This window comes from Chiloscyllium punctatum, chromosome 35 (genome assembly GCF_047496795.1).
Source record: "Chiloscyllium punctatum isolate Juve2018m chromosome 35, sChiPun1.3, whole genome shotgun sequence".
Lineage (NCBI taxonomy): Eukaryota > Metazoa > Chordata > Chondrichthyes > Orectolobiformes > Hemiscylliidae > Chiloscyllium > Chiloscyllium punctatum.
The window spans coordinates 12,144,013-12,168,082 of NC_092773.1; the positions used below are offsets into that span (position 1 = coordinate 12,144,013).

The window sequence follows — 24,070 nt, forward strand, 5'->3', positions numbered from 1 at the left end:
AGGGTTCTTCACATCCCCCAACCTCCTTGTCCCCCTCCCTAGCATCAAGGCAACAGTCACTTGTAATTTTACTGATTGCTAGATTGGACAATACTGGTTGCCTGCACCAATCAGAAATGAGGCAAGTGAGCATTTGCTGTAATCATGGCAACATTGGTGGAGGGAAGAATGTTGGCCTGTAACTTAAGAACCTTTTGCACAGTGTCACAGAATCATTTCAGTTACTGAGTTTCATGTCACAATTAAAACATTGCACACAGTGTATTCTTGTTTGAGATGCCATGTCCAGTGAATGAATGCACATCCTGGTAGAAAAACAAGATATCATTTAACACGTCCTACCTTTCTTTTCTTGCTTCAGCCTTAGACACTGGCAATTTAACAGTTGAAAAAGATTTGGAATGAAATTACCATGATTGTTCAAAATTGTTGGTTGGGATTCACTGACAAAATTTAGTTGGCTGTAATGTGATAATTGAAGTGTGGTGAGACAGCTAAATGACAGAGTCCATCAAGTGATTGCTGTGTGTCAGTCAAGCAGCTGTCTGGTTTCCCTTCGAATAAGCACACCTTGTAAAAGTACCAATCTGAAATGCAAAGTGTCAGAACAAAACGCAGAAGGTTCTGAAATTTAGGATTAGAAATTGTACAAAAACCTTTTAGTTGCAGGGGCTTGTAAGGTTTCAATGGATGTGATTTATAATTTCATGAAAGTGCATATAATTTATAGAAATTATCCCTTGAGCTTAGCACATCCGTTAATGAATTAATTAGTTTTATTGTCACAGGTACTCATTTCAGTGCAATGAAGGATTTTCAAATTGTAGATCTTGGGTACCATCTTGGTACAAAGCAGAAAAATAAAATGTTCAAAGTTAGAATTTCCTATCCATTTTTACTAAAAAAAAAACAAATTGCAATTAACAGTTCAGTCCAAGAACGCCTCACCATACTGGGCCCCCATTCCTCACAAGGGCTTGACATCACCCCTGCCAGATCCCCCGAGTTGGCCTGCTTCCACACTCATCGCTGGCCACCTGGGCTACACGGTCCTGGTCAAGATGACTGCCATCAATCCCAGGAACGCCTCGCTACCTTGTGGGGAGGCTGAGCCCAAAGTGCCAGCTCTAATTTTCTGTGCTGCACAAACTTACCTCACACAAAAATAGATTAAACTAAGATTTAATAAAAAAGGGTCCTGAAAGAAGAAAAACAGGGCATTGGAATTTTCATGTTTAAATTCTGAATGATTCTCCTATCCATTTCTGCTCATCTTGTCTTAATCCAATATTCCCTTAAAATTCATTGGCACTATTTGTTTCAACTGCTATTCAGGTTAGTGAGTGCAACATTTGAAACATCCTGCAATACAAAATTCCCTCCTGGATTGGTCAGTCACTATCTTTTCCTTGTGCCATATCTTCAGTAACTTATAGCAAAAGATCACTGTCATGCAACTGAAATGATATTTTGAACAAATCTAGATTGCGGTTTAGTCTTTCATCTTTTAGAATGACTTGCAGGTTTTGGTTCATTATTATGTAAATCCCAGAGCTTCTAAGTCACATTCGAGATAACTTCAGGTTTTATAAAAAAGGTGACATCTCAGCTCAAAGTGCATTAAACTTGAGGTTAGAATCTGTCTGTATCCAAATCTTGAGCCAAACTGGTTGTTTTCAAAAGTGCAAATTTATGAAATGTTACATGGACTGACTGCCTGCAGATTGTGCTCTTTTTGAAAAAGATAGCATGTATCTGCAATTAGAGCAGCAGCGCACACATGTGTATACAGGTGAGAGAGTGCATGTGTGTCTAATGGAGTAGAAGCCTGTGAGAGGGTGTGTATGAGAGAGGGTCTGCGTGAGTGTGTGTTTTAAAAAAAAAGAGGGTATGGGGGATGTGGGTGTGTCTGGGCACAGTGTAGTAGGGTTGCCTGTAGTGTGACAAATGAACCAGAAGTCCCAGTCGAGGCCATCCTCACCAGGTACCGAACTTGGCGTTCAGTCTCTGCTCGGCCACTCTGCATATCTCGAAGTCAGCCTTTGAGGATGGTCACCTAAAAGATCCGAGGCCAAATGTCCCTGAGCGCTGAAGTGTTTGGCAAGAGAAAAAGGTGCGAAACCAACTAAGTCTAATAAGAACAGGCAGGCCCAGGCTGGCGAATGTAGTGGTAAGAGAATGGTCTGAAGTGTGATTTTTTCATGTAAGGGGTATAACAGATAAGGCAGGTATGCCAAGACCCTGGTTTAGTACATGGACTGTGATCGATATGACAGTAACTTGGGTGAAAAAGGAAAAAGAGGAGGACTGGCAGTTTAACATTCCAAGGTTTTGCTGTTTCAGCCATGTTGGAGGGCAATATCAGTGGTTGGAGTGTTTTATTACTGATTAAGGAGAATGTCACCAAGCTGTATAAACATTAGACAGCAAGGCTGTGTGTCGAGGTTCAGAATAAGCAAGGTGCAATCACAATAACAGGGTTTTACTAAAAGGGCTTCCAATAGCTGGCAGGAAATAGGCTAACTGATATGTGGTTAGATCTTGCTAAGTTTAACCACTGGCTTGTTCTGGGTCATTTTACTTTCCTGAACATTCACTGGGAGTGCCTTAGGTCAGGGGCTTAGGTGGGGTCAGAAGTTAGGTGGCATCTAGGAGAGATTTTTGAAGAAAAAAAAAGGTCTCGACCAACCATGGAAAGAACCATCTTGGACCCTGGCCAGGAGATTAAAAGTTTCGGGTGCAGGGGGAAGCATTTTTAGAAACAGTGATCACAAATTTCTAACTTTTAAAAGATAGTTACAGCAAAAAAAAAAAAAAGGATAAAGACAGGTCCTTGGGTGAAAGTGCTAAATTGGAGCAAACGTGGTTCTGGGAAAATTACAGGTCAGGCAGCATCTGTGGACATTCCTGATGAAGAGCTTGTGCCTGAAACATCAACTCTCCTGCACCTCTGATGCTGCCTGTCCTGCTGTGCTTTTTCAGTGCACAAGTTTTCAACTGACTCTCCAGCATCTGCAATCCTAATTTGCTCCTGGATTGGACTGAGGCTAATTACTGGAAAAATTGGATCAGGGCAGCAGTTTGAAGGTAAATTCAAGAGCCAGTTGATCAGTGTTCTGAACTCGCATAGTCCTGAGGGAATGAAAGAGAAGGATACCAAGATTCAGGATGGTTGGATCACGAGATGTTTGAAGTTTAGTTAGAATGCAAAACAAAAAAAAAGGAAACCAATCCAAGGTTCAGGAAACAAGTCAAACCCTTTAGGAGTATTAAAAGGACTCAGGAAAAAAGTTAACGAAAATCAGCAGAGATTAAATGGGAGGCAATGACAGTGATATTTTTGTTAGACTTTAAATCCAGACAGTGAAAGTGAGGACTGCAGATGCTGGAGATCAGAGTCTGGATTAGAGTGGTGCTGGAAAAGCACAGGTGGTCAGGCAGCATCTGAGGAGCAGGAAAATAGACTTTCGGGCAAAAGCCCTTCATCAGGAATGAGATGACCGAGATGATTTTAACCTTACTATGAATCCTCTTGCAAGGATACCTACCTTGAAGTTCTCCTCCTCTCTCTACAAGAATCTCAGTGAATCTTTCTTTCACTGCAACTCTCCTGAAGGGCTTTTGCCCAAAATGTCGATTTCCCTGCTCCTCAGATGCTGCCTGACCTGCTGTGCTTTTCCAGTAAGACTCTAATCTAGGCCTCAGTTTTAATACAGACACCCAGGTAATGTTCTCAGGACCTGGGTTCAAATCCTGCCATTGCAGGTGATAATTGAAAAGGTGGAATTAAGACTAAAGACGATGCCCATGAATCCATTGCCACTTATCTGGTTCAATAATGTCCTTTGGGGGAGGAAACTGGTCATCCTTAACTGGTCTGACCAACATGTGACTCCAGACCTACAGTAATGTGGTTGACTCAACTGCTCTTTGGGCAATAAATGCTGCTCTGGCCAGCGACATCCCCTACAATTTAAAAACAAGAGTCATGAAATATCTTTGCCAAGTAGGATTACAGAGAATCCCAAGGCATTGTGTGTATATTAGGAGCATTGGGTAGGTGGTAAAAGGATAGGTACACTCAAGGACAAAATGGAAGTGTAAGTGAGAATTCAGAGGAAGTGGACGAGATCTTCAGCATCAGTATTCACTGTGAAGAAAGTGATATAAGGTGGTGTACTTATTTGCAAGTTGTTTTGCCATAAAATACAGCAAAAACACATTGCTTTGCATTTGAAATGACAGCATGAATGGCAATGTCAATTCTGAGGAGGTAGTGTTGAGTATCTTGAAAAACATGAAAGTTGGCAAGTCCGCAGGGGCTCATGGGATCTATCCCAGGATAGTGAAGGAGGAAAGGACAAAGATTGCTGGGGCCTTGACACAGATCTGTGTCCTCATCATCAACAGGCTTGGTCTCAGAAGACTGGAGAATAGATAATGTTGCTTCTTTTTTTCAAGAAAGGGAAACAGGGATAATCCAGGACATTATAGCCAATGAGCTTTGCATTAGTGACAGGGAAATTTGTAAAGATTTTTAGGCACAGGATTTACTCACATTGAAGGAGGATTTTATTTAGGGATAGTCAACGTGACTTTATGCATGGGGAGGTCTGGCCTCAAATTTGTTTGAGGTTTTTTTGCAGGAGGTAATGACAATGCCTCAAGGTGTTCAGGCAGTGGTTGCCGCCGCCATGGACTTAAAAGTATTTGCGAAGGCCCTCATGATAGTCTGGCCAAGATGATCAAATTGCACGGGATCCAAGAGGTGTTGACAAACTGTCAACAAAAATTGGCTTGGCTATAGAAAACAGAGGGTATTTGTGAGGCATGTTTTTCCTGACTCAAGGTCAGCAACCAGTGGTGTTCCACAAGGATCAGTGCTCGGACATCTGTTGTTTATAATATGCACAACAATGATTTGTATAAAAATGCCGGTTTCTAAGTTTGCAGATGACTAATATTGGTGCAGTTGTGGATATTGAGGAAGGATATCAAACAAAATGATGCAACATCTAGATCAGCTGTTAAGTTGGGCACAGAATCAGCAAATGAAGTTTAATCTGGACAAGTGTGAAGTGATCCATTTGGGAGGTCACATGCAAGAGAAGTACTCTAAATGGCTGGACACAGATTGATCTGTGAAGGGATTTTGTGGGCTGAGTGCACAACTCCCTGAAAAGTAGCAACACACATGGCTAAGATGGTCAAAGCAGCATCTCTTGCGCTTGCCTTCATTGGTTGGGGCCTTGAATGAAGATGACAAGTCACGTTGCAAGAACATGGTCAACTTCTCCCTATATCTGCAAATTCAATGGGAATATTAAATGAGGAGACTGAGTGTTGACCTGCCAACTTTCGACTGTATCTCCCTTAGGATCCAGGCTCGTTTGAAATATTCCACCTTTATCTGGCCTATAACGAAGCAAGCGTTTCATTTCACTGGAAAAGTTCAAAGCAAATCACAACACTTCTATTACATTTCTGATTTGAAAATTTATGTAACTGATGTCAGCCTGCCACTATCTTATAGTGATTCATAGGAAGTCATCATTTTGCAATTGCAGTTGTTGCATGGACAAAATTGCAAGTTTTTGAATGAAAAACAACTCCCATTTAAGGATATGTTTCCATGAATGCCCCTCTTCCCAGACTACTCAAATTTTCACTCAAAAGCCAGCATCTTTTATCCAGCAGCACATTCTTTTTATTTACGTGGAGTGAAACAGACCTTGTCTGCAGCTCCAAAGTGGACAAATTGGCTAAAGTTGTCGGTATAGATGCTGCACAAAATATTTTCCTGTCTGACTGACTTTCATACTGTTGATGCATCACTGATCATTTTAAAATGAGTTTTTATGTCATCTGAAATGTGTGTCTGTGGACTGAAATGCAAAAAGGATGTACAAAAACAAAGGATTAAAGAAAAGATTTGCTCTGCTCTAACCATTTGGTAACATTCAATTCTGTCAGATTTCCACTGCTGCTTGGTTCAGGTCGTGATAGAAGTGGTTCCTGGATGAGCCAGCACCAGGGAGCTTTAGCTTGCAACAGGTTGCTGACGATTTAGAGTTGTGCTGACCGGTTCATGCATGTGAACAGTATTGGCAGAAGCCTTCAGGACCCCTGGAAAGGGAGATTGTCCATCTTTTGTCCAGGAAAATACCTAAAGCCTAAAAAGACAGCCAGTTTATTTTCCCCTCAACAGTTGCTCTAAGCTGTTGCTAGAACTAGTAACTGAGACTGGTCAGTTTAAATGGACCAAAAAACTTGGAGAAGAAATTGAAGAGTTAAAAAAACATGTCAAGCAAGAGGATTCTGTGAACCTTGTGGACTGAGGCAATTTAACAGCTTCCATGGAAGCAGTGTGGGGGAGACACGCAGAGGGGGAGACGGTGTAATTTGAACATTAACAAGTTATGTTGACAGATTGAAGATTCTGTCTGCAGGTTAGCAGTTATTACAAAAACATCTACGCATTGTTAATCCAGGTCATGTTGACATGGAAAAATCATGAACTTGTGTACTTGGACATCTGAGACATGTGTAATAGCTGATAATAATGGAGTTGACTTCTGACCCACGACCCTGTGAGGCATGACAATTTTATGTACTCTGGTGAAGAGTACCACACTCCAGGAACTCTCAGGGTGACCAAGTTTTTGTTTTTAGAAGTTTCTGTAGATTGAATTGCTGGGATTTGTTAGTGACCACATTATGTCTGTGACCTTGGACTTTAGACTTACCTCGAGGTGGCAACATTTGTCTGACCAATCAATCAGCCAATTTAGGATCTAAAGTTCTATCAGCTTGCCCTTCAGGTCTTCCTTCAAGAAAAAAAAAGAGCAGCCACCTGTCCAATTTAAATACCACTACAACAGTAACATTGCTGGAGGAGATTAGTTTGCTTACAATCAAAATTAGGGCCGGGGACTTTGCTAAAACACCAAAGCAAAGGATGTGTGGGCAAACTTGTTTTTTTTTTGCAGGTACTCCAACACAGGCTGTTAGACTTGCCTTGTCATATTTACTCCTCCACAGCCAAGTTACAGTGACAAGTTGGTTTGATGTAGTCTCAGTGTGCATTCAAATTCAGACAGTGTGCAAACATACAAGATTGAAACTCGGGAAAATTAAAGCAGCACAAATTGGAAGAGGCATGCTGTTTTGATTAATGATTCCAGAAGGGAATGGCAGCACGTTTAAAAGGCATCCACAGATCAGATTTGTCCTTCGGCTAAATTTCTAGTGCCTCAAAATTTCTGCTGCAGTTTAGCTGCCTGGCAATCAACCAGTTGATATTCAGCACTGAACGTGGCTTAGTTTAAACTCACCAAAAAGCTAGTCCTCTGCAAAAAAAAGGATACAAGACTTGAATTAGGAGCAGGCAGAGGCTATTTAGCCAAAATCCAGTTTACTCTGCCATTCCATCTGGTTATGCCTGATATGTTTGTGTTTTGAATCCCATACACTCAATTTCTGCTGAACCATGTAATCCCCTAACAATCATCTACCTCAAAAATATTTCATGGACTTGGCCTCTATTTGCTGGACATGGAGTGTTCCAAAGGTTGCACTAGTCAACAAAAAAATTCTCTCATCTGTCCTAAAAACAGTGACTTAATATTTTTTTTTAAAAACCAGTGCATTCTAAATGTAGACTCATCTACAAGAACCAAACAGACTTTCCTCATTCACCATTTGATACATATTTCCTCAACTGTTGGAGATTGTTGTGAAAAAAAACCAAATCATTACACCTAAAGTCAAAAAAAGAGAGAGAGAGAGAGAGAGAGAGAGAATGTGGCGCGAGAAAAGCATGCCTGGTCAGGCAGCATCAGAGCAGGAGAGTCAAATGTTTCGAGCATAAGCTCTTCATTAAGCGTCAACTCTCCTGCTCCTCTGATGCTGCCTGGGCTGTGCTTTTCCAGCACCATGCTTTTTGCCTCTGACCTCTGGCATCTCAGTCCTCACTTTCTGCTAATTGTCACACCCATTCCTTGGGAATATGGAGATGAGCCTGGTATTCTAAATTTCATATTATTGATGGCTCTTATTGCAGAAGAGCCTTCCTGCTCTTGGGATAAAAAAGGAGGATTACACCCAAAACGCCAATTTCTGCACCTCCTGACGCTGCCTGGTTTGCTGTGTTTTCTCCTAAGCTTCCTGCCCGTCTACTTTGGATTCCATCTGCAGTTTTTGTCTCCTTTACTACGAACAGATGCATGTTTACAGTCAGCATCCAAGTAGTGGCACTTTATATTACTTGGCGGCAGGGGAAGAAAGCACTGGTGGTATCTCTGACCATGTTGATTTAGCCAACCGCCGAGTGTTGGAGAAACAAACAAAGTCAGTCAGAATTGAAGTATTGGATGCCGAAATGTGAAAATAGCGTATGGTGGTCCGTACGCTACTGTCTCGCTTGTCCACCATTTGCATGGCCTGGGAACTTCTCGGAGTGGTGAGCTATCCATTGACATCCAATCTGTAGCCAGCAAATCAAACCACAAATCAACCATATTCAGACCCACCATAGATTTTGTGGGTGCTCATTAAAAAGACACCAGTGATGTTGTTAGAGAGTGGTATGCTTTTGGAATGAGCTGTCAACTGAAGTGGTTGAGGCGGATACATGAGTAATATTTAAAAAGACATTTGGACAAATACATGGAGAGGAAATGATTAGAAGGATATGGGCCAAGTGCAAGGAAATGGGGTTATTGTGGAAGGAAATTTTGGTCAGCATGGACCATTTTGGGCCAAAGGGCCTGTCTCCGTGCTGTAGGACTTTGACTTTAAAGTGAGCAAAATCTATACTGGAAATCCTAAAATATGCAAAGCTATTGCAAGAATAACTCCATATATCAAACAACACCTGCTCAGAACTCACATTTCAAATTAGGACCATATAAACTATGTTTTAAGCCAATAGACACAGATGTGGTGATAGGCAAGCTCTCAAGCAGTGGTCTGGATAGGCTGATATTTTGTCATGGAGTAATTTTGAAGACTTCTAGTTGTGCAATACACCAGATACATTTTAATATTTTCGAGAGCTGAAAGAACACTTCACATCAGATTCTTACTCAGCAATGTAATGATTCTGATCACAGGCATGTATGCCACTTCCTTCTATGAAGTGATTACATTTTATCCTTTATGGGTCTTAGTTCAACACAGTCTTCGATACTACAGGTAAAAAAACCAAGAGCATAAAAGGTTGCCGTTGCCAGACAAAAGCAGTGGTAAGTGGTCCAAATCAAGAACTAACAGATAGGTCTACAGGATCATTAAATGGTAGCAACAGAATCAATACCAGCATTCACTGGTTGTGAAAATAGAGCAGAGGTTATAATCTGAAATTATTGAATTCAGTGTTGAGTCTGGAAGGCTTCAAGTGCTGAATCAAAAAAATGAAATGCCATTTGTCAAGCTTTTCATGAATTGACTGCCAAGCTCAAGAGTTGGAGAGAATGTAAAATGCCCACAGTTATGAGGCCTGGGGTTCCACTTGTTGTGAGAACACATGTTATGCAGACCAGCATCTAATTTGGTGTGTTTGATCTCCCCACTGCAGAGGACGCTGCATCTTGCGCTGTAAATGCAGTGTACTAAGTTGAAAGCATTACAATAATCCAACCGAACAGCCGCTTCACCTGGAAGGAACGTTTGGGTCTTGAAGAAAATGCAACAACTTCACTTTCAGTCCTCTTATGCTGGCATGGATAAGTGCTTTGCAATCAATAGGTAATGCAGGACTCAACATCAACTTAAGCTTTCCCATTGTGTTTGGGTCAACTTGCCTTTGTTGATTTCACTGGATGAGAACTGTGCAGCCTTGCAGGAGTGAATGTGTGCTGGAAGCAGATTCACAGTAATGTTTAAGTAGTATTTAAACAGACAAACAGGCAAAGAGGAGAAGGATACAGATCACATGCTGGCAATTGTGATTAGTTTATAACAATATCGTGGGTCACCAGATTTGATGAGCCAAAGGGCCTTTTTGTTGTGCATATGGTGCTATGTAATCATTTCTGTTAACTTGTTCCTTGTCATGTGCTCAAATTTACGTAAAGGTAATTAGCTATCCGCAGAAAGATGTTCAGTGTATATACACTTCATCCACTGACAGACTCCTGAAATCCCCACAACCTAATTATATTACTAAGTGACGGATCCCAGTTGTGTTTTTCTTCTGAACGGTTAAGACTTGTATTCTTCATAACATCTTATCAAGTCAGCCAGATATGTCTCACGGCAATACATACACAGCATTACTTTGAAGTTCACTGGTAAAACATGACGCAAATAAGCTGAGGGCCAGTGACTCAGTTTGCAAGTTGAACGAATGAGTATCAGCCAGGACACATAGGGAAGGAATATACTTTGTGTGGCGTCTCAAAATTTTCTGAAAGTTCTAAATACTAGGGTGGGAGAGAACATTCGGAAAATTCAGAAACTAGTTTGCCAAATACATTTCACATGTTAGCAATTCTGTGAAAAAGGTTGAGCAATTAAAAATCTGTGCAGTATTTAAAGCCTGATAAGCACCTGATTTTGCATTTGGAAGGACAGACATTTGCTGATTTTGTTGTTTATGAAGTTTTCATATCTTGACATTGAAAATGGGCCACATTTTATAGCAGCTGAGTGGTGACCTCAGCATTATGAAGTGCCAGAAGGACAAATTATACTAAGACTGAGTGCACTAATATTTGTTTGGGTCCTCAGAATTCTAAGTATTGTGTGTTCTTTGCTCGGGCATAGGTGTTTGCAAGACTTCACTTGGTAAACTGTCAGTCCTTGGAAGATACAAGGAGAGTGCGCACCACTGTTTTCAGGGGGAGGTATCTGAGCCATTGTTTGCACGCTGTCCCCAGGAGCGCACCAACTTTTGTGGAATGGTCCTGTAAGATTCAAGTTTTGCAGAGGACTCTTGGGAGTTCTTAACATTTACAGAGCAGTGCCTAGAGATTGCAATTATTATGTGCAATATATTTGCATGTCTTGCAACAGTCTGAACCCCAGCACTTGTCAAAATAGAGTGCAACGGCCTTATTCCTTTATCTAGGCTAAACTTTCTCAAAGTGCTCAATGCAGGAGCGATGTCTGAGCTACATGTCTTATCAGCGAACTGGTTTGTTTCCACTCCATTCCTTTTAGAAAACTGTGCAATTAAAACTGCACCTTTGCCCGTCTGTCCAGTGGATGCCTCCCAGGCAGTCAAACAGGCTCCTGAACATGATTAAGAATCACATCTCAATGGAATTGAAATACAGCTGTTGCTACTTCTGAATAAATAACTTCACTATCCATCTTACCACAGGCATTTACAAGTTCTAATGAGGTCATCTGTTTTCGGTGTCTAAAAGCAATCAAAAAATAGTCACAAATGCAGTAATGATTTACATGTTGCAAGAAACATTCAGTGGTGCTTGGTGGAAAGCTTCAGATTAAGCCACTTAAGGAGATAATAGGATAGTTGACAGAGGTTCCTTTTAAGTTGGTGGCTTCAACAAGAGGAATTGAGAGATGACAGGAATATGCATATTTACGATTTTCACGACCAGAGGGCAAGAGGAGAAATGCTGTGGAAAAATATAGTGTTCTCTTTTCATGTTTACATTGTTTGTTCCAAAACATTGACATGCTTACTGGATTCAAAATAACCATGACTGATCCTATGATTTGAGTTGCCAGAAATTTCTGAACCCCTGTATTATGAAGACATTCCAGAAAAAGTGACAAGGGTTTGGACATGAGGCATGGACTAGTAGCCAGCAAAAGGACAGCAAGAACCGCATTTTTAAAAAGGGAATGAGAAAGTCAACTTAAACACTTGCCTGCTGTTTAACCATTAAGGGGAACAGCAACTCTTTAACTTAACCCCTCTTCACCTTTGTCCGAAACACTACATGTCCTCATATGAAGCAAAGCATGGGGAGAAATTGAGGACTGCAGATGCTGGAGATCAGAATAGAGAGAGAGAGAGAGAGGGAGAGAGAGAGAGAGAGAGAGAGTGGTGCTGGAAAAAGGTACAGGTCAGGCAGCAGAGGAGCAGGGGAAAATTGACGTTTTGGACATAAGCCCTTCATCAGGAATGACTTGATGGGCTAATTTCCAAACATGGATTCCCCGCTCCTCAGATGCTGCCTGACCTATGCTCTTCTAGGATTACACTCGACCATGAATCAAAGCATGATTCAGTTTGGTATTTCCATACAAAATAGGCACAAATGTGTCACAATTTTTAAAAAAGTGTTTTTTCAGCAAGAGACATTTGCCAAGTAAATAGCACTCCCAAAGTCACAAGGGCAACATGTAATTCGGAACACCATCCATGAAATCCCCTCTCCACTTTCACAATGCTGACTGAGAAATTTAGGACCACAAGACATTGGCCAACATTATTAAGGATCATTCACTGTCATTTCAGACAACTCCATCAGAACGCCAACACCCAACAAGTCTTCCCCTCACTCTCACTGTCTGCATTTTATAGGGATTGTTCCCTCTGGGACACTCATTCATTTCACGGCCACCAACACCCCCACCTGTGTCACATTTCCATGTAACCACAACGGTGAGATACCAGCCCCTTCAACTCTTCACTCACCATCCAAGACCCTAATCAGTGTTTCCAGGTGAAGCAGCATTTCACCTGTACCCCCTCCAATCTTGTGGCTAAAAGGTCTAAATAGGACTGCTCAAAGGGTTCACAACAAAACCTCAAGTAAACAGGACAATTTAATGACAGTGAGAAGAGGGATGGTTAATACAGGACTTAAGGTGTTATATCCAAATGCATGCAGTGTAAGCACTAACATAGATGACCTTGTGTCACAGAATGAAATTGGCAGGTATGAAGTGGTGGGCATCATGCAATTGTGGCTGCAAGGGGATCAGGATTGGGAGCTGAATTTTCAAGAATATACATCCTGTCGAAAATACAGGCAGGTGGGCAGAGGGAGTGGGGCTGCCTCATGAGCAAGGAATGTAATTAAATCAATAGTAAGAGATTGGGTCATATGGTGTACAATTTATGTAGGCAGAATTGAGGAACGTCAAAAAAAAAAAGGTGAAAAATCCATAACTGGAGTTACGTACAGGCCTCCAAACAGTAAATCAGGAGCAAGGGTGCAAGATACACCAGGAGATGGACAAAAGTGTAGCAAAGGGAAAGTTAGTGATCATGACAGATTTCAACATGAAAGTATACTGTAAAGGTCAGGTGGATAATGGATCAGAGAAAAAGGAATTTGAGCAATGTCAACAAATTACACAAGATGGCGTTTTGGAGCAGCTCGAGATGGAACCCACTAAAACCTCTATTGCCTGTTCCCTAGTGTCATGCAATCACGCAGAGACTTGTTAAGGGAGCTTAAGGCCATCACCTGATGAAGGAGTGTCGCTCTGAAATTTAGTGTGCTTCCAATTGGACTTGTTGGACTATAACCTGGTGTTGTGTGATTTTTAACTTTGTACACCCCAGTCCAACACCAGCATCTCCAAATCAGAACTCATAAGAGGCAGTGATCACAGTATGATTGAATTCACTCTGCCATTTCAGAGAAGACAGAATCACAGGTAACACTATTTATTACAGCTGAATAAAAGCCAACCACAGAGGCATGAGCTGGGTAGAATTGGAGAGGAGCCTAATAGGAGACACTGCGGAACAGTAAAGGCAGGAGTTTCTGGGACTAATTCAGGAGACAGATTCATCCGGCGGTGGGGGGGGTGGGGGGGGGGGGGGGAAGAAGAGTTGAGGTGTGAGGCAATCATGGCTGACTAGGGAAGTCAGGGATAGTGTAAGAGTCAAAGAGTAAGCATATAATGTGGCGAAGGGCAGTGGGAAACCAGAGGATTGGGAAGCTTACAAAATACAGAGGGCAAGAAGGAGAAATAAGGAGGGAGAAGCTTAAGTAGGTAAGTAAAACCCACCGGTAATATAAAAGACGACTATATGAGTTTCTTCAGATATATGAAAGGATAAAAGAGACAAAAGTGGATATTGGTCCAATGGAAAATGATGCTGGAGAAACAGTAGTCAGAAACAAGGAAGTGGCTGAGGAACTGAATAATTACTTGGCGTCAGTCTGCACTGAGGAAGGCACAAGTAATAACCCAAAAATTCAAGAGAGTCAGGGAGCAGAGCTGAGTATGGTGACCATCACCAAGGCTGATGGTGCTAGAAAAACCGAATGGCCTGAAGCTGGATAAATCACCTGGACCAGATGGACTATGCCCCAGCGTTCTAAGGGAGATAGCTCAACAGATAGTGGAGACATTAGTAGTAATCTTTCAGGAATACCTAGAATCAGGAAGGTCCCAGAGGACTGGGAAATAGTTAACATGACACCCCTATTTAAAAGTAGTAAGGCAGAAGAAGGAAAATTACAAACAGATCACCTAATCTCAGTTGTGGCCAAGATCCTGGAATCCATCATTAAGGATGAGATTTCTGAATACTTGAAAATGTATGGTAAAATAGGGCAAAGTCAGCACAGTTTTATCAACCAGAGGTCATGCCTGACAAATCTTCAAGAATTCTTTAATGAGCAGGCTAGACCAAGGTGACCCAATGGATGTTATCTATCTATACTTCCAGAAGGCTTTTGACAAGGTGGAGCACAGGAGGCTACTTGAGTAAGGTTAGAGTGTTAGAGGCAAGGTACTAGCATGAATAGAAGTTTGGCTGTTTGGCAGAAAGCAGAGAGTAGGGATCAAACAGTCTCAGGATAGCAGCTGGTGACAAGTGGTGTTCCCCAAGGCTCAGTATTGGGATGGATTGCTGTGGAGGCCAGGTCATTGAGTAAATCCAAGAGTGAATTGGATTGGTTCTTTAATGTCAACGGGTTAAAGTTATTGGGAGATTGGGGTTGACAAACTTCAGCCATAATTGAGTCTGCTCCGCCAATCAATGGGCTGAATGACCTAATTTCTGCTCCGATGTCTTATGGTCTTATTCCTGTACCACTGCACCCAGTGTGGCCTACTCAACATTGGAGAAACCCCACACAGATTGGGTGGCCACTTTGTGCACAAACAGGACCCGACCTTCCGTAGCTGGTCATTGTAACAGCATCCTGCTCGCATTCCACCATGTGTGACCTCCACACGCTGCAGTGTTCCAATCAGAGCACAAACCAGAAGAACAGTGTTTTATCCTCAAACTGGGCACTTTGCAGCCTTCTGGATTTAATGTTGGCGTACTAAGCCTTCAAATTGTAAACCATTTCCTCCCTTTCAGCTTGTAACATTGCTATGTCCTCGCTCCGGTCTCCCCCATCGCAGTGGGACTGTCCTTTCACATGTGGCAGGAGACGGTCCAGTTTTCCGCCATTCTCACATTCTGATCACAATCTTAACTGTCAAGATCTTTTCTCCAGCAGCATCCTATACACAGTGCTTTCTACCACCACCCCCCCCCCCCCCACCCCCCGCCACCGCGCAACACCCCCTCAAGCATAGAATAAATACTGTCCTCTCCACACTTCCTCCAGAGCTAAAGTGTCATTCTCTACTTGAAACATTGGAGCCCTGGTTAGACCACACTTGGAATATTGTGTTCAGTGCTGGTCACCTCATTGTAGGAAAGATGTGAAAGCTTCAGAGAGGGTGCAGAGATTTACCAGGATGCTGCCTAGACTAAAAGAACATTTAAAGGTTGTGGGAGCTAGGGTTTCTCTCATCGGAACAAAGGAAGATGAGGTGACTTGATAGAGGTCTATACATTGAGGGGCATAGATAGAGCCCAAGACTTTTTCCACCAGGGTGGAAATGTCTGTCACAAGGGGTCATAATTTTAAAAAAGGTGATTGGAGAAAGATTTAGGGAGATATCAGTGGTCAGTTCTTTACACAGTGGTGGGTGCATGGAATGCACTGCCAGCAGTGGTAGAATCAGATACATTAGAGGTATTCAAGTGACTCTTGAGTAGACACATGGAAGATAGATAGTACATTGAAGGGTACATAGGTTAATCTGATCTTAGAGTAGGATAAAAAAGGTCAGAAAAACAGAGCTGAAGGATCTGCATTGTGCTGTTTTATGTTCTAATAGCTTGCTCTCTCACCAAGGTGCTGTGTGACCTATTGTCAACTCCACTATGTTGTTTTCAGAATGGATTCCAGCATCTACAGAACTTTGCTCCCAAAATTGGCTGACTTTTACTTCTTTCAGCCTATCAGGCTCTCAGGTCTGATCCACCAGTGAGCTAATGGCTAATTAGATATTCCTTCCCTCTTGTGGACTAATACCTTCAAGTCCCATCACCAGACTGCAATGAATCAAGAGACAGCACACCACCACCACCTTCTCTAAAGGCTAGAAGAAATGAGCACAATGCAACTGGTTTCCACACAAACAGTTTAAAAAAAGGACTGCTGTACATAAATGAGAATCCTTCTGAACTTCCAACAGTTCAGGAAACTTACATCTTTTAAATCAGTCACTCAATTACTTGTCTTGAAAAACTTTTATGTAGCTGCTATTTTAACCATAGCTTACAGACATCACAAATGTGCTGGAGAATGTCAAAAGAGTCTGTGACATTCACTGCCTAAATGCTGTCAGATGTATTGACAGATTACGAAAATGGTGTTTGAACAATGGATAGGTTATTTGTCAGAAGCAAATGCTTCAACAGAACTGCTGAATCTTTGTCCAGAAAATAAACCAGTGCCAAAATCTTCGAGTCCTTCCAAAAGGTATTTTATGCTCCACATCTCCACTATTTGCAGGTGGTGTTTCCCAACACGCCTGCCAACAAACAGTTATTTCAGCAGAGAAAAGCACTGGTTGATCAAGGGCCTTGCCTTGACTCAAAGTAGGCCCATTACCCTAGAAATCACTGTCAGCAGGTTTGGGCTCATTTTAACACATTTATCCATGTGACTCAAGTGCAGTTGTCTTCTGACAGAGCTGGAGTACTGTACTGCATTGCAGTCTGACAACTAGCACACTAAACAAAGTTACACAGGCTTTCTATACTCCAAGCTGAAAATGTGTTGCTGGAAAAGCATCCAAGGAGCAGGTGAATCGACGTTTTCAGAAATGAAGAAGGCATTCTTCAGGCAGCATCCAAGCCTTTCTTGGATGGTGCCTGACCTGCTGCGCTTTTCCAGCAACATATTTTCAGCTCTGATCTCCAGCACCTGCAGTCCTCACTTTCTCCTTTCTATACTCCAAGCTGAGCTGAGTGACTAGACCAGATATTGCAGCACAGCTGATGTTTTCCTTGAAGTTGCAGAACCTTTGTTTTGTTACTTGGACCAATGCAGTGAATAACCCAAATACAAATCAACTTAGTGCGGATATATGTGCCAGCAGAAACACTTCCCTTAAAATCAAAGAAATAAAAACCAAATAGGAGTGTCTTGATGGAATCCAATCAATCAATCTCCTCAACTCATTTTGGAGCATTCCATGTTTCTCCCACACAGAATCGTTGCTGAGTACAGTGTGATGGATTCTATCTTGCTTATATAATTAAATGCCCAGTTCATGAGGGGCAGGTGTTAGAGGCTTGATCTTGGTTAGTTCTGAGATTCAAAGTCAATTGTCAAAGCACTTAATCTTTTTTCAGACTAACAACAATGACTGATAAGAAAAACATGAAATTTCTAATCCAAATGGTCCAGTTGGGTTTCAGTGTTATACCATTTCAATTATAGTTATAGCACAGCATACAGGAAGGCCATAAGGTGATCATGACATGTTGGAATTTTGCATGCAGTGCAGTTTCCATGCAGTATACTTAATTCTAAACAAGGGTCTTAATGTCACAACAGAATAAGTTGGAAATTATGAAGGGCTGATTAGCTCCATTGCATTTGTCAAATGCACTCAAGATTTCTTTGTCAAGGGGCAATGACAAGTGATGTGATCTACAACAAAAAAAAATTACAATCCAGTGGGCACAAGTAACTCAAAGAAAAATGTTAAGTCAGTCAATCATGAACTTCAAAGAGAAAGGTTCAAAGTTGGTATTAAATGACAGGAAATAATTTTGCTGGGCATCCTTAAGCTAAGGATTGGGAAAACTTGGGTCCTCCTTCGCTGGATTGAAGGAAACTGATCAAAACATGTGATCTTGTTATGACAATCAGAATGGATCAAGTACAACTCGTTTTTCCATGTTAGTTTTGATTAAGCTCCATACACGGGATTAGTAAATACATTTGAACGTTATATTTTCTATATGCCATGTTACAATCAATTGGGAATACATAAATCATTTTGAAAGGAAATGGCAATGTCACATTCTCAACATTTGATGACGACACCAAATTGCTTCTAAAATGAAAAGACACGATTTAAGGGAGGGCTTGGACAAGCAAATAAGCTGGGCTTGTAGACTGCAGTTGTCCTTAAATTGGAGGTTACTCACTTTGATCCGCAACTCAAATGCAGAATTTTTCTTGAAATGGTGCGAGGTTTACAAGTGCAGGAACCCAAAAGGATTTGAGTCCTTGTTCATGAGTCACAACAAGTGAGTAAATGAATTAAGCTATAAAAAAAGGTTTAAAAAAGGTACCTTGACAATCAGTGGAGTATTTGAATACGAGAGTAATGGCAGCTTGCTCCACTTGAGAGCTATGGTGAGAGCTTACCTCGTCTCTTTATTCAATAAAAGAAAGAGACTTGGCAGAGAGGAAGTACCAGTAAAGAGGATCAACAGTGAATCTCCGAAATTGCATGATGGTCTTCACGACGAGATATTCCACAGACTGGCCCTATATTCCCGAAGGTTCAAACGATGAGGGGTGCTGATCTCAGGTTAGATTAAATGCTTCCCCCATGTTTGGCAAGTCTAAAGCAAGAGAGCATAAAATTACTTCCCCATTGGAGATGAAGGCTGTGAAGAATTTCTACAAAAGGGGAATTCTCTAACCGAAATAAAAGGGCTATGGAAACTCCATTATTGAGCATGTTCTCACAAAAATCAATAAAAATTCAGTCAATAAAAAAGGAATATTAAAAAAGGGATATGAAAATAGTGTGAGGCAATGGTATTTAAGGTAGTTAGTTAACCATGACTAACTCATAGAAGTAGTCTCAGTGTTGAATGCCTACTCCTGCTCCTGTGTTGTATTCTACCCAACCTTGCCATCATAGCAAGTCAATGAGATCCACTCCCTGCTATTACTTCATTGTTTTAGGTAAAAGTCATTAACCATTTACCTTCTGAAAAATGATGATCGAATCTACACCCCTGTTGACTGATGCAGTGCTTTCCACATGCAAATCATTCATTAGGAGAAAGAAAGAATTTGTCCTCCGCTGAGACCATCTTCCCAAAGCTGTCAGCCCAGCTAGGCCTTCAAAGAATTCAGCAAATCTGTGCAAATTGCATGGGTTGGCAGCTAGTTCACATGTTCAAAAGCTTGTATTGTGCTCATACAATGTGCAGAATATGTAGGAACAAGAAAAACCCAATAATTTTTTTTTAAAGTGCCTTTGTGTTCCACAAAATTTCACCATCTTCTTCTTCAACAGGGTCAGGTAAAGGCGATAGCCAAGCTGAATCCATGCCATTGGGGACACTGCCACGCTTCCTAATTGAACCGGAGGATTCATACATAGTGAAGAGCAATCCCATTAAGCTGCGCTGCAAAGCGATACCAGCCATGCAGATCTTCTTCAAGTGCAATGGAGACTGGGTCCATCAGAAAGAACATATGCTGGAGGAACATGTGGACGAGCACACAGGTAATACAGCTTTCTGAAGTGTCTCCTGATTTTAAACAGATTATAGACAGTCCATCTTCAATCACCCAAATCCCTCCCATCAAAACATTCATGTGTGCACTACTAAATGTTAAATGCATAAATGTTTTGTTCTCTGCCCTTATTGGTGGGGCATATATGAATTCAATCATTTTCAACCATAGATAATTCCTGTCAACATTAACAGTGTGGAGTGAATGTCTTTTCTTTAAAAGACAGATGATATCTATGAACATACCCCCGAAGCACTGGGTATTTGTGGAGATCAGTCTGAACTGGAACATTGACCAACAAGTCTCCTGAAGCAATTTGGACTTCCCAGTGACTCGTTTTGGTCTCCTAAGACAGATTGTAATTTGTAGTTAACCCCTCTACTTGACTTTCTCTCCACTTCTCTCACTAACGTGCGTGCTCCTCAGATTTTTTTCCCCCTGGCGCGCTGTTCCTTACTCTTGCCAGTCTCTCCATTTTGCTTGGCGAAAGTCAGGATTGGAGATGCTGGAAATCAGAGTGGTACTGGAAAAGCACAGGTCAGGCAGCATCCAAGGAGCAGGAAAATAGACGTTTCAGGCAAAAAAGTCCTTCATCAGGAAGGGTTGATGATTCCTGATTAAAGGCTTTTGCCCAAAACGTCAAATTTTCCTGCTCCTCTCCATTTCGCACTTGTTTTTTTCCTTGCTGTCCTTCTCAGCTTTTTTGACTTTAATCTTGGGAGGAATATTTCTTCATTTCTCATTCTCTGCTTGATTTTTTTCCCCTCTGCATTTTTCATACCTGTTATCATTTAGTGCTTTTGTGGTGCAATTACCCAATCAAAAACAAATTTCCAACCCCATCTCTCAACGCTCTGTCTGCTCACGAAACCCTTCTCCACCTTTCTCACCAGTCTTCATCTTGAAAGTTGCTCATATCACGGCACCATACTATCCAGCCCTAATCCTCTTCCACCACTGAGGTGAAGAGAGTCACTTGGCTGTTGCCTACCAGCACCCATTTTGACAACCATTCATACCATTGATCACTGTGCAGAAAAAGACCAGCAGCAGCCTCACTTTTTCCTCCCCTACCCCCCCCCCCCCCCACTCAAATCAACCTGAAAGATCTCTCTACTCATGTAAAAGAAAAGGGTAAATAAGGTAAAGCTCCCCTCAACACTACTCAAAACACTCCCAGGTCAAGTGCAGAATAGGATTAGATAGAGTAAAGCTGCCTTGACATTATATCTCACCCTTTACTGTTCCTGTCAGAGGGGTGTTTGATTGAGACAGTAAAACTTCCTACTCTTAAACAGCAAGGAAACATTCCTCTATACAGTCCCCAATCACGGCAAAAGGACAGTGATAGTATGGAGCCAGTTACAGAGCAAAGCTGTCTCTTCCCTGTCCACAAACACCCACCAAAGAGACAGAACAAGGCCCTCTTGCCATGGACTGAGGCACTCAGAGCCCAAGAATCCAAACAAACTTGCTTTCTGTCTCACCAGTCAGCTCATTATTTTGCACACTGATGTAACAATGCAATTTTCTGATCATTAAGTGTTTGACACATGTCAAGGTGTTCATCGTCTCTTGTCTTTTAGTTGTGACCTCATTGAAATGCATGAGAACAAGAGGTTGCATCTTCACCTGGTCAGGGAGAGTCACATAGTTTGGAGATACTAATTCGAAGACAGTGACCTGAAGTCTGGACCCTGTCACCCAATGTGCCATGGTGATTTCTTCTGGCAGTGTTCATTTTAGATCTTTGAATTCCATCCCACGTCTCAACTTAAATCACAACTTTAGACCATTAAAACTGGTGTCTCAGTAATTTGAGCAGAGAGAGGCACTGTCAAGAACTTGTCATTAATCCAGCTCACACTGGAGGTTTGCTTAGAATGGTTGATTCTTTGAAAGACAGGTCCTCAGTTATGAAGGTTTCTTGTGAATTCTGCAAAAGGAATCACATCACCATTGCAAAAAGTAAACCTAAAATTTAAAGAAGTTTCACTTCACTTGTCTAAGGGATAGGTTGGTGAGGGGTGGGGTGGTATTCAAAGCAACATTATTTGAATATAAATATTTCAAGTTATGAATATCTGTTGGATTTGCATTAGTACTTTCAGGGCTGGCCTCCTGTGCTTCGAGCAGAGGAAACTGCAAAGCAGAAGAAATCAACTGGATTGGTGCTGACAAGAGTTTAGAGCATTAAGCAGCAGTATGATGTGCTTAGCCTAATAAATATCCAAAAATAAAAAAGGGAACAAGAGAGGCTCAAGTTTAAAAATTATATTTATACTGTGATCATAGTGATTGTGTCACTGGGCTGGATATGTATTCTGAAGGCATCCTGAGAGCCTACCCCAACAGCTAGAGAAATATTTTCTAATTAATGAAATTCTTTGAAAAAAAAGTGGTCAAGTGATCATTGTGGCTAGGAATTAGGCAGTGCGGCCAGCTGGATGTAGATTGGATGGCAAAATGCAGAGGTGCTGTTTCTAGAGACCTCACTAAACACTGGAACAAAAAAAAAGACAATGAGTATGAATGTAATAGGTGACAATGTGAATTGAGAGAGTCACAGTTTTGGATGGTCCAAAGTTGGTTGAGGAGAGAAAATGGGAAAGCCAGGTGGAGGAGCATGAGCAGTCAAGTCTGAGGTGAAATGGATTAGCATTTCAAAAGTAGATACATGAAGACAGGGCAGGGCTGTATGTTATGACAGATCTGGAAATAAGTTGTCTTTGTAATTTGAGCCTAAGGTGAGCTTCCATTGCAACACCAAATGTTTCTTAAGAGTCTAGATGGAGTCAGGGACGAGGGGCACAATGATAATTGCTTCAGTGGGAGAAACTACCTGCTCACCTACTGCTGGATGTCAACCGAAAAAAAAGGTGGAGGCCCAAAAGATGAACAAGTAAAATGCTGTGTGTCATGTCACACTGTTCTTGCATCTAGTATTTTAGATATGGTAAGGTAAAAAAAAGTGTTCATTCAGGAAGGTGCAATGCATTAAAATCAAAGAGTAAATTTGATCCTGATCTCATCCTTGTTAGTGCAAAGCAGAGATGCATTCGCCTGAAATAAGGTGTCTTTATCAAGGTGCTTGCATAACCAACCAGTGCAAGATTAACACAAAGCAGACATTTGGAGCTCTCAGGCTTGGCAGAATTGCCAGTGTATTAGTCATGGCTTTTGATGTGACTTCTAAAATACTTTGCAGAGCTCTGCCAAAAAAAAATGAGCACAGTACCTGCTGATGCATACTTTGAATAATGGATAACTGGGGAGTGGTAAGACTGGCATTTCAAATGTAATGTCCAAACCATAAAATGTTTGAATCTAAGAGTAGAACTGTACATCACAATTGGTATCTGTATTTCTCCAATGCTGTGTATATGTGCACATGTGAACACAAACCACCTGCATGCAGTGGCTGCCTGTACTTAGTGTTAGTTTTAATGAATGAAGTTGTGTGCCTTTAGATTAGAAGTGAAGACTGATTTTTCTTTCACCCCACCCCCCCGCCACCACCTCATTTTCAGCAGTGAGCCAACTGGCAACATAACACTGACTGCACTGCCAGTTCCCGGAAATCAGCTCTTATCCAGCAACACCTCTCTCACAAAAGGGGGCTTAGGTCCTTCAGTTTAAGTGTTTACGTTGGTGCTTATTGAGAGATGACAGTTGGGGGTCAATGCTGTTACTCTTCAAATAATGGCATGGCATCCCATATGCCCAACTGACTTTGTAGATTGATCTCTCTACTTTCCATTCCATTGCAAAGACAGCTAAACAATATAAGAATGCCTTCAATACATCACGCGAGTGTCAAGCCTTATCATTAGCTCATTGTGCAGTAAAGAAGGAGGCCAATCAGCCCATCACTGATGCAATGTTATACATTTGCTTCATTGATTTGCAGTGATTTCTGATGTTAAAATGCATTTCACCCAAATGCATCTGGAGTGGACATCTTTAACTACATGATGCTTGACTACCAGCTATGTATTTTTGGCCTCTTCCTGTTAATTTCCAATCCTGCACTTCAAGACCAGCTGAAGGTGCATTGTTAGTTTTTACATATATGTAAACGGCCAGTTCATGTTCTCACCATCACCAGTGGTGATTCTACTGTTTAGATTATCAAAGTGCCTGATTAACGTTTGGTACTAAAAAAGGAGAAATTTTTCCTTCAATTAAGTTCTGGATAAAGGTTGCACAGTGGGAGCACTCTAAAGAAATCCATTCGGTTGCTGCTCCTTCAAGCACTAAACTATTGGTTAAGGCTGAAGTGAGCTCACTGAAGTTTACTTGTTTGAAATGGCCTTCGACATCACACAGGGTGGTGGTCAATT

The 24,070-nt window shown here is 41.5% G+C and overlaps 1 protein-coding gene across 3 annotated transcripts in view; it reads left to right on the forward strand.

Moving 5' to 3' along the window:
- The window catches only part of LOC140459648 (netrin receptor UNC5D-like), a 453,166-nt gene that overhangs the window by 209,823 nt on the left and 219,273 nt on the right, over positions 1-24,070 (forward strand). For all 3 annotated transcript variants that reach the window (XM_072553978.1, XM_072553979.1, XM_072553980.1), the window contains exon 2: positions 19,504-19,716. In XM_072553978.1, coding sequence (XP_072410079.1) covers positions 19,504-19,716 — 213 coding nt within the window. The remainder of the gene's footprint in view (positions 1-19,503; positions 19,717-24,070) is intronic.